An 11,979-nucleotide genomic window follows, 5' to 3' on the forward strand; every position below is an offset into this window, starting at 1 on the left:
GTAATTTTGTGTTTTTGTATGTGTGATTGAATCTTGAGCTGTAGTGAAACGGTGGAGCAGTTGAATGCAAATGAACCCCGTGACACTGGCAATGCAGAGCCGTCTTTAGCCATGCAAACACTACATACTGTACCTCGCACATGTTCACGCTCGTTTAAATACCCACACTCGCAGAGACAAACAGTTCCTTGGCACATTGAGATGTGCTCTTTTGAGGTGCCTGCCATGTGATGCACATTCTGCTCACCTCCTCTACGCAGCTCAATGGACTTTCAAGCTGCATCCAACTCACGCTCGCTCGCTCTCCGCCCGTTTTATTAATAGCGTCTCTCTGTTCCACAACGTGCCAGAGCATTTCAAGTGAAGGCAAAGAGATTGCATTATTAAAGTTACATCAACCAGATGCCGCCTCACTCTTTCTGGAAGCTCTGGCACAAAGCAACCTCCGACCTGCGGGAGCGTCCCACCTACTGTTGCAGACCAGATGCGTGTGCTCACGTACTCCTTCCCAGTGTGTGCAGACACAGATATGCTTATGAAATGCAAGACCCAGTGGAGGAAAGTTGTGATCGACAGAAGGGTCTTGGTTGTGGGCACCAGCGGGTGGATGACATGGCAGTTGCTTGGTGCAACCTGATGGAGTGATTGCATGTTTGTTCTTGGAGGAGCGGAGATGATGACTGTCATGATCTTTGAGATGATGAAGATATGGAGGAGGACACTGGTGATGTCAGGATGATATCTGTTGACATTCCATCATAGTCTACAACTACAACTACAACTATTATGTCCATAAAGCTATTTGTTAATATATTTGAATCTTTTCCTGCCTGCCTGTTTCTGTCTGATGACATAGTAAAGTGAGGACCCTGAGTGTCTGTCTGAGTCGTAGTGAAATCATAACCGTCTGAATCTGACTGGGTCTTAATCTAAAGCTAAACGGTAAAGATGCATCCATCTCTAAAACGAGATGGATGAGTGTTTTTCAGGAGGGAAAACACACAGGAGTAAGACTATGTGAGAATGAGAGTCGCACTGTAGGAAGCTGGAGGAAGATAGAGGGAGAACGCAGAAACGGAGACAGGGAGAATAGATGAGCATGAGAGTGTGCGAGAGAGATAAATAGAAACGGAGCAAGACGGAGGAGTGGGAGAGTGTAAACAGCAGAAGGTTCACCGGGTTCACTCTGCAGTAGAGGAGCTGAAAGATGGGCGTCAGAACTCGAAGCCCGGGGGGCTGCATAGTGGTGAGTGACTCACATACTCATCTATACATTCACATGGATACATGCAGAGGAGTGCTTTCTGATTAGATTCATGCAAATTCTGCTTCATCTCCAGCTACAAATCATTGTGCATACAAGCCCCAGGAAGACAATGTGTCACAGAATTAATGAGTGAATGTTAAACCAGTTAAACCCTTTTTTTAAACATATGTTCTTAACACTCAACAACATAGGTTTTCTTAAGACAAGTCTTTTTTTGAAACTTAATTAGTCCAACAGATACATTTGAAATAATTTGAACTGAATAGGATCGCCTTGCCAAAAATACTTTCACCCCTAAACATTTGCACATTAAGTCCAGTGACACACAGCGACTTTATCGGACTGTACTACAGTGTAGCGTGGCATCCAGCTACATTCTTTCCTGTTTACTCTGATGTTCTAAATAAAATCAAGTGCAACCACCTACTTTTAGAAGTTGCATATTTAGTAAATAGAGTCACCCTGTTTAATCTCAGCATTAATGCAGCTGGTCAGAGGAGGCATCATTGGCCTGTTAGAGAACATTAGCAGACACACAGCATTTGGAAGACCAGAGGATCAAATCAGAAGTATTTTTGATTAATCAGAAGTAGTGAGTATTTTAATTAACTCACTGCAAGACAAGAATAATATTGATCAGAGCAGCAGCTAGGTGGCCAATATTAACTCTGGAGGAGCTGTAGATAGCTACAGCTGAGTTGAGAGAATTTGCTGACAGGAAACATTTGTCATGCACTCCACAAATTAGTATTTTATGAAAGGATACTATGAAGAAAGAAAAAAATAGGGTGGTAGCATAGTCCTCGGGTTATTTGTATTTTTGTTTTACCGGTGACAGGGAAGCTGGGAAGTTGCTAAATATAGGGTAACTGAAAGAAATCCTGTTTGAAGCAGGAAGTAGTTGAGAGTAAGGCAAATGTTCACTTTCCAACAGGAAAACAGCCTTAACATAAGACAAAACCACAATTATATCAAACCATATTCATATTAGAATAGTCTACTCAAATTTCAGACTGAAATCCAAATGAAAATCTGTGGCAAAATGATGTTCTCAACAAATGTTCTTCATCTAATACGACTTCCATTGAGCAAGGAAGTAGGCCACGAGGTCTCATTGCTGGCACCGACATACCTCAAAAGACAAATATCAACTCAGGTGGAATGAATACAAATGTCCACAACTCTTTTCAGGGTTGAATGTGCAGAAACATATATATATATATATTTTCCTTCTAATTTTAAGTTGTACAGCAGTTTGTTTTGGACTTTAATATGATACAATGAATTTTGTGGCTAAATTAGGACAAAAGTTTCAAAAAGTTGAAGAAGAATGAATTCTTCCTTGACTTGCTACATTTAAATTGATCGAACAGAACTGCATCATTGACTGACTAAATATGATCTGACATTTCGACAAACATAAATGACCCCAAAGTTGGCCTTTATATTCACAGGTCACCCAAACAATTTTCTGTTCAGTTAGCATATTTTAATCTCGCAATGACTAATGTCCACAACATAATACTTAGTTTCCGCTGTTGTATATCAGTAGGGTTGAGTCAAAATGATACTGTCAGTCACTTAGTCCAGGCTGCTGCTTTTCTCAACATGAGTCACCAGATCTCATTTAGACACTGAAAAAAAAAAAAAATACTGCACATCCATGTAAAATTGTTAACACAAACGGTACTGTTTGCAAAAATAGACCTATTTAAAGACCTTATACAACGAGAATCGAATGGCTGACACAACTGTTGTCTTTAAATTTGTTTTTAGACCGTTACACCTCATTTTGTACTGCACATTTATAAATCAGTTTACACCAGATTTGTGACCAACAAGACAATGAGTTAATCGCTGTCAGAAAGTTTTAATGATCAAAGGATTCTCTAAGAATACAGAGTCATTTGTTAAGTATTTATCCTACGATCATGTTTATGATTATGTTGCACTTTGCGAGAAATCTGTAGAGATCAAAATCTGTTTCACACCAGAGGTTGTGCAACTAGAAGGTAAAGCAAACCCAATCCTGTCAACTTTGGTGTATACAATGGCTAATTAACACCTTGACAGAACTGCATGCTCCTCTTTCTGAGAAACAGGGCTTTGCTGCTGCTGCTGCTGCCGCCTCTCTTTCCTGACACATTTAGCTTGTAGATACTGTTGAACAGGGAAGCTCAGAGGCACAAGCTGGAACACTTGCAAGCAGGTGTGCATGTTCGTGCATGTGGCGCTTCGATGTCTGTTGCCATGGTGACCCCCAGAATATCCCCACACAACACAATGCAATATTTTTTCATAAACTTTGAGGGCTTTGAGTATACAGTCTGATGTAGCTGCGCAGACACAAAGTTGGATTTGTCTCAGAGACTCAGCTTTGTGAAATTTTCTTGATGGAAAATTGTTAAGCCGTTTAAGGCGGCATGCTTACAGCTTCAAAAAGCCACTGCAAAGTATAACATAAATGCATGCAGGGAGAACTAACTAGTAACCAGGAATACTATGTGTGAATGTTTGTGTGTATCTCGGTGAATAAATGTGACTTTAGTCTGTGTGCGTGCACAAATGTGTGTATTTACCACAGTATGACTCACAAACCACATCAGAGACTATGCTGCAGAAAACTGAGACAACGCAGTTTCAAAGAGGAAGCCAGCTCTGATAAAACTGAAAGAGCAACAGGCACATTTTACACACCACCAACACACACACACACACACACACACACACACACACACACACGTGCACGCAAACACACACACTCTCATTAAGATGCACACAAAACCAGGAACAGTTTATGGAAATCCCCTTTTGTTCACCTGAATGAATTAAACTTGGGAGGATTTTGAACCAGAAATTCAAATCTGACACATGATCACAATTTCCTCTTGGCTTGTCTTTCAGTGCAAAAAAGTCTGATATATGTTTATCAAGATCAAATTAAATCGAATATTATTTACTGTGGATTTTATAATGCAATGGAAGGTTAGGTAATGGGTCTTTCTTAAGAAGATTTCAACAGGACTCATTGTGCCGAGGGCAGAGCTGAACTGCAATACCCAACTTTAACCAGCAGATGTCGATATTGACTCGCACATGAGTATCTTAAGCCTTTCGCAACATGGATAAATGTCTCCCTCTATTTGAGGAAATAATTATAGTTCATCCTGAGCACAGCGACAAATTGGAGCAGATCAAGCCATGTATCCTCCTCATATCATTATTCTTTCCATTCTCCTTATATAGTCTGTTCTGTGTTTTCCATGATATTGGAGGTTAGGAAGGAACAGCCTCTTCCAGCTGAAGTGTGATGTAATTGCCTGTTAGAAGCCTCTTATTAGGGAGGAGGGAAGTCAGGACCTGCAAGAACTCATGATGCTAAGTGCCAATTAGCCTGTTCCCCCACATCTAGCTGTACTGTCACGATGGGTAGAATCCACCTCAGGTCCGCAAGCATCAGATTCTAGAAAACAATAGGAGAGACTCCTAAATAAATCTAAAAGCATATTCATACAATTTTCCTCTTGTAAATATGCATTGTTATCTATTGTTCTACTGTTGGAAACAGTAAATTGCTATTTCAGTGATCATGATAAACAGGACTTGCACAAGTGGGGCTGCATGCTGGAAGCACTGCTACCTTCCAGCAAGGAGATTTGGGCTTTAATTCCCAGCCTGGGGTCTTTCTGCATGTTCTACCCATGAATGCATTGGTTCTCTCTGCTTGAGTGTATGCAAATGTCTGACCTGAGTTGTATCAGCAGAAAATACACACCATAATGAAGTTCTCAGAATGCATTTTTTTTTCTTATGCTAGTCGCACTGAGCTGTGGAGGAAATCAAGAGTTAAACTGGTTAGAAATGAATGATTAGTTGTTTCAAATCCTGAGTCATTATAACTCAGAGTATTTGTGTGACTTAAAAATTGTTTGGATAATAATGAGGCTTTTTAAAGAATAGTTTGGTTTTGTTTTATCAGTTGAATTTATGTAAGTAAAGAATAAAAACATAAAAACCAGACACAAAAAAAAAACTCAATCAGTTTTACAGTGAAAGGATTAGAACCAGCGGTACTCTTTGCTGCTCTCGATACATAATTCATGTCATTACCTGCTAATAAATCACCAAATCTAAATGTTATCAAGGCATTAGTAAATGTCAATGGGTAAATGACCTTTAATTAGTCACTTAGTCGGCAGATACGAATGTTAATGGATTGTGCAAATACTTCGCTGCTCCTTTCTAGAAGTCAAAGGGCATTTATGATGCCTTTTGGAGAAATTAAACATAAAAAATATTCACAAATTGAGTTTGTCTCTTCGCCATTTGCCATTTCCCGGCCATTTGTGGAAATTCAATGATAGTTATGTTTTAATAATGGAGGCAATTTTCAACAAATGGAAATCCTGTCAGACTGAGTTCTTTCAGTAAAATTTTTTGATTTTCAAGCAGAGTAGCAGTAAACTAAGGAAATGATTTGGAGGACAAATTAAAATTATGTAGAAAAATGAAACACATGCAAAAAGGTATTACTGACAAAAAAAAAACATTTTTACAGTATCATTTGTAATGTTTGTTTAAATTGATAAATTGGATCTAGTGAACATCAAACAGTTCTGACTTATTTTCAGACTGATGTTAATTTTTGAGCTAATTAACATGTTTAATTTGTGTTGCCTACTATTGCAACACTATTGAAAAAAATCCGTCTGCATTCAGAAAGACTACGTTATATAAGACTGTTGTCTTCATATTGTTCAACAATTAGAATAAGTGACGTCTCAGTCAGTCATGTCACTTATAACACGTTTTTTTTTTATCATGAATTTCGATTAGTAGGCGAAAAAATTATGAAATCAAAAGCAAACACAAAGCATAAAGCTGTACATATTTTTTTTTTATGTTTTATGTTCAAAAAGAACATAAAACTTTTCAATACAAGATATGCTTGTCAAAGATGTATATTCTGTTGTGTCAGGGCCACAATGATAGAAAGAACCATCTGCTGGTTCAATATGTCTCAAAGTCCTTTTTTTCACGTCACACCAATAAAGTTAAATGTATTTTATTTGGACCGTATGTAATGGACTACTACTACTTTTTGGTGGTATATTACATAAAATAATAAAACAAAATGTGATTTTAATGTCACAAAATGTGAAAAGGGTTGACATTCAGGTGAGGCAGGGTAGTTTTGTCTAGAACTAGAAACCAAAATTTCTCAAACTAAAAGTGGAACCAAAAAAAAAAAAAAAGTAAGAGCATGTAGCTTACAAAAATCAAAGTGAAAATGGAGCAGAAGGAACTAAGAGTGTTAGCGCCTGTGTTCAAGAATAGCAAGGCATTGATCATTCTTCTCTTCGTTTAATTTTGCACTTTAATGCATTTCTATATCAAAAAAACATTACTTAGAAGTACAGCTCCTGGGGCGTTAGATGGCTCGGTGGGTAAACGAAGTGCAGAGGCTGTAGAGCTCAGCATTGTTGTCCTGGGTTTAATTCTAGGTCTCGGGCCATTTGCTGCATGTTTTCCCCTTCTTCCTCCTCCCAACTTCCTGTCCAGTTACTGTTAAATAAAGGACATTAGTGCCTAAAAAGAAAAATCTAAGTTCCAGAAAAGCACCTTATTGTCACTGTATGTAACAGACAACAGTAATACATAGCAAAAGGAATGCATAACTAATTATGTAAAACTTTTTTTTTCTTTTTTACTACAATTCTCTTTTTACCAGCAGAAGTTATTAAAAGATGGAAATATTAAGTAAAACTAAAAATGGCTGAAATGGCTTACTCTTCAATATTATGTAAAAATCTCCTCCTGATCCTGTTGACCCCCACAGTCATGAGTTGGTACAGACCACACTGCCTCACTCATCCCCTCAACACACACACACGCACGCACGCACGCACACACACACACACACACACACACACATCGCATCTAAGCTGTACAGCTTCTTACAACCCTACTTAGCCAGTCTGACAGCGAGTAAGAGTGTGTGTGTGTGTGTGTGTGTGTATGTATGTGTGTGTGTGAGAGAGGGACTCTGCAAAACAGCCAAGATGAGAGTGAGAAGCAGTGAGAGGGAAAACCTGGGGAAAAAAAACAACTAATCAGACAGAGGGGGAGGGAGGGAGGGAGGACGGGAGGGAGTCAGCGAACACAGCAAAAAGGCAGAGCAGGGAAGAAGAAAGAGAGTTAAAGGGGGATGTGAGCGTACTATCATTGATGGTTCAGGGCACTAAAGTCAGGAGAAATGCCATGACTAGATGACTATCCACTCCACTCGCACCAGCATCCTTTCCTGGAGCCTTGACAGGAGAAAAAAATACACACTCAGTCAAAGGTAAACAGTCTTCAGCCAGTCCCACATTACTGGATCATGTCATCCACTGGCTCGACAAACCACAACAAGCGTCTGGCGTGTGAGTATAACCAATGTAGCATTTACTCTGTTACAAGTGCAGATGCAGACAAAGTGCCAATAAGTTGATCTTAAGTATCTTCTTTCCTGTACTGTTATTACTCGGATTACTCTCAGCTACTGTAGCATAACTGAAATTGCATTCAAGCCTCTTCTTTTGAAACAATATATTGAGTACATTAAGATACAATTAAATCTTAACATAAACTTTGGAACAGCTTTGTCTTCTACATTAGAAGTAATTTAAAATCTGTGAGCTCTGTAATAAAACTTTGATTAATACCGACTGTCCTTTTTTAATTCTTATAACTCTCATAAAACACTGTTTTGCTGTTTTGTAATTTCCCTAAATCTAAGTTGATTAGAAAACTGAATCCCAAGGATAAATCTTTTCATTCTTTCCCAAAAACTTCTTACGTAAGCTCATCCTTTTCCTTCCTAATTACCCCTTTGCTTCCAGCCCTCATTAGGAGGACATAAAAAGTCTCATTGTCCAAAGTGATAATAATAGCTGACGGTCCTGTCTGGTGTGGCTAAATTAGCCTGACAGCCTTGATGGTGGTGCAACAATGTCGATACAGTTGAGTTTTAATCAGCGTGAAAGGATAAGAACTAGTTCTTTATGCCTGACAAAGGTAAAGCAAAGAAAGTCTTTACATGAGGACAATCCCACTTCTTTCATACTGCTTTTCTTTCTGATATATTAAATTACGCCAGAGCAACTGTTTTACTGAAGTATAATGTGAAAAGAGGGATATCAAACTTGCTGTGAATGTATATGTATGGGAGCATTAATCTAGGCTTCAGCCAGAGCATTTGAGAAGCCCTGTTTTGACTGACCTCCAGAAGAAGTGGTGGACATTGTTGGAGGTCAACTTTGTGTTTAGCCTTAGGAAAGTGCTTTGGAATGGGAATATCCAGGGAAATCCAAATCAGTTTGAATCAGTTCTATATATATATATATATATATATATATATATATATATATATATATATATATATATATATATATATATATATATATATATATATATATATATATGTATAAAATGCTTCCTGCAGTATTGCACAGGCTGCCTGATGGGAGTGCTGGTTATAGAAGAAAGAAGCAGGACAGCATTAATGGCCAGACTTGATTTACTTTCTGCGACGTGGCTGTGGGTTTATGGATATGTGTGTTTTGGGGCTTGGGGAGGAGGCAGGGGGGAGGTTACAATTGCGGTGCAGTGATCTCACTCATAAATGATTTATGTGTGATGGACTTCTGTGGCTAAGAGGCGTGCAAAATAAGCAGCGCCTGGCCTGATAAATAAGGGTAGTAATTTCTCAAAAATATGTGGCAGCATAGATGGGTGACACAATCATGGGGATCCCAGGGGGCGAATGAATGGAAGGAGACAGAGAAGGGAGGAGATAGATGGGCTGTCAGATGAAAGTGGCCATGCAGCATAACAGCTTTAGCAGCTTTCTCAGCTCTCCAGTTCTGGGTTTGGTGGTATCGGAGATCATGATCATGGGATTTCTTGCCACAAGGGAACTGAATGCTGCGCCATGTGACTTACAGGTTCAATAGGAACATTTGTTCCCTGCTTTCAGTGTGGTGCCACAGAGTGAAGTATAACTGCAGCACTAAATGGCACAGTTGAAATATTTTCATTCTGTAAATGGGAGATTGGGAGCGAAAACTGCAGCTGAAAAGAGAAGCAACAGCATATGCAGTTACTTTATCTTTGATTGGAAAATGCAGAAGAAGTGTGGTTTTTTTGGACACTGCAGTGAAAAATAAAAACTAATTAGAGCTGGGAGGTATATAAGAAGCTAGCTTCATTGTCACCTTTAGTCCTACCCTTAACTCCTGAGCTCATGCTGACTTAAATTTCTTGATATAAACATGTGCGGATGATCTGATCCATCCAAAAGGTTTTTTAATAGTGAAAAGTTTGCATACAGTCACCATAGGCATTAATGCCATTATCTTCTTGGTCTTTTAATAATGCACTTGAATTGTTTTTGTTTTTTTTCCAGAATGGACTGATTATACAACAATGTCAATTATTTAAACAAAATAGTCATATTCAATAAGTTAGAATATTACTGAAAAGTTCATTTTAGTAAATACATTAACCAAGTAAAGTACAACACATAACTATGAATTACTTTGAGTTTGTGTTTATTTTTTTCAACAAGAAGTAAATGCAAAAATATTGCATGACTTTCCTGAAGCCTTCATATTTTACTGCATGTGACTTAGCTGAGGCAAGCAGATGCCAAGGCTTTTTCTTACAAATCACTGATACTACAGTTACTTTATACCAGGACCAACATGTGCCAGAGTCAGACTGCATGACTATGTTGTGCCTTCTTTTAGAATTGTTCTCTTTTTTTATTCTTCCATAATTTTGCCCTCCATGGCAAACTCAGTGAAGTAAAGAGTCCCAGCTACATTTCCAGACATTAAAAATAAGCATGTGAGCAATGTTGTCAGGCGGTACAAAACAGAAAGAGTCCATTCCTGGGTACTGAAGGATACACAGCTTAAGGATTGTGCTTGTGTTATGCAACAGTAAGACTTAAGCAATGATAGTTTAATGTGGGCTAACAAGGGGATTTATGGGATTTATGAGTAAAGTACATGAGTCCTGAACACAAAATCATAGGATTTTCAAAGTCAAATAAGATGAAGCTACACATTTAGCACCAGTAGCGGCATGGAACATTTGTCTTTGACCTCTATATCAATTAAAACATGTATATACACGTTGTATGCATTGTCAGTTATTGGAACAAGTGCATGGAATTACATGCAACAGGAAAACTGTGCATTTCCTGAATCTGAGATAAACCCACGTGCATTTCAAGCTTTTACTTCTCCATTTGCCTACATGCATGTTTTTTGTTTTCTCCATTTATGTCTGTTAGAATCCCAAGGACAAGAACCTCCAAAACAAAACAAACGTCATGTCACAGCTGATATTCTCTGGTCACTGACAAATCCACAGCTCATATTTTCCACATGGCCTGTGTTCTTGTCCCTGGTTAAAGGGTAAGACAGCACCCTGTGTGCAAAGGGTTGCCTGATTTCATTGACATTATTGCATTACACTCTCCTCCAAATGGCTTTTGGAAAACATTGCTTCAACTGTTAGTGGGCGATGGCTGGAATAAAAAAAAATCTATTTGATTTTAGCAGAACTGCTAAGATGGTCGGCGTTTTAAAATCCCATGTCAAAAGTGAGAGATTCCCCAGTGCGAAGAATAAGAAAGACATTTTGATCACAGGGAAAAGTGCAACTGCACTACCAGGAAATTTGCGTGAAGATCTCCTACAAACCCTCCGCTGCAGAAAGATAGGAAGCTCAGAGGTTGTCTAGATGAGTCACTCTTCTACATATATGTTATCAGCCCACGCAGAGAGAAGCAGATGAGGGCACACAGCTGATCCTGCATGTGGGTTGGATATGACCATTGGTCATCTCATCTTGAGTAATGCAGTGTGATTTTTAGATGCATGGGCAGCGAAAGATGGCAAGCAAGAGTCACAGAGAGAGAAAGAAGCCAACAGGCAAAAAAGTGAGGTTTACATAAGCTGTGTAGTTTCATCATCATCAAGCCTTGAGTTTGCCTTCAGTGATGGCTTTATTTATTTTAAACTTCCCGCTCCTGCCTCATGGTCATGATGTGACAGGGACTTCTTATGTGAAGACCAGTCTCCCAAAAAATGCATATGCCTTAATTAATGACTGATTTTAGTTTTAACTGGCTAAATGCGGTGCTGTGACTTGATTGCATTGTTCCTACCTGTAGGATGACAGAGGCTGAGTCAAATCTAATCATATTTTTGTTCCTGTTGGCTTTTCAGAGGAAATTGGCTACAGGTTTTTGTTCCCAAATTTCTTTATTCCTTTTTGAGATCTCTTTCAAAATTTCAAACATCTTTTTGTAAGGGTTTGATCAAACCAGAAACCAACAGCAAGAGGGTTTAGTGTCATTGTATTGCTTTCTTAATTGGTGTCTCTAAGATTTTATATTTTAAGATAAAGAAGTGCATCTTTAAAATGATGAAATACTACAAAATATGCATTTTTTTTGAAGTGATTATGCAGCTCCTCAAGCAGTGCACCATGGGCGGAGTGTCATGTTGCTCATATCACTAACTAACAACGTGTGACATCATTTGCAGATTAGTTTATCCTCAAGATGTTTCAAGGTCACCATTGCAATATATTCAAAACTGCAGCCTAGGCATAGGCATAACATTTTAGCATGTTATGCTAACATGTTTTTGTTA

The 11,979-nt window shown here is 38.6% G+C and overlaps 1 protein-coding gene across 1 annotated transcript in view; it reads left to right on the top strand.

Annotated features, from left to right (window-relative positions):
* Positions 1-970: 970 nt before the first annotated feature.
* Positions 971-11,979, top strand: part of LOC106961100 (dysbindin domain-containing protein 2-like) — a 24,403-nt gene continuing 13,394 nt past the window's right edge. The window contains exons 1-2 of the mRNA XM_015054622.1: positions 971-1,007; positions 1,127-1,246. Coding sequence (XP_014910108.1) covers positions 971-1,007; positions 1,127-1,246 — 157 coding nt within the window. The remainder of the gene's footprint in view (positions 1,008-1,126; positions 1,247-11,979) is intronic.

Source organism: Poecilia latipinna, unplaced genomic scaffold (assembly GCF_001443285.1).
Source record: "Poecilia latipinna isolate Pla-1442-1.1 unplaced genomic scaffold, P_latipinna-1.0 Scaffold57, whole genome shotgun sequence".
NCBI classification, from domain to species: Eukaryota; Metazoa; Chordata; class Actinopteri; order Cyprinodontiformes; family Poeciliidae; genus Poecilia; species Poecilia latipinna.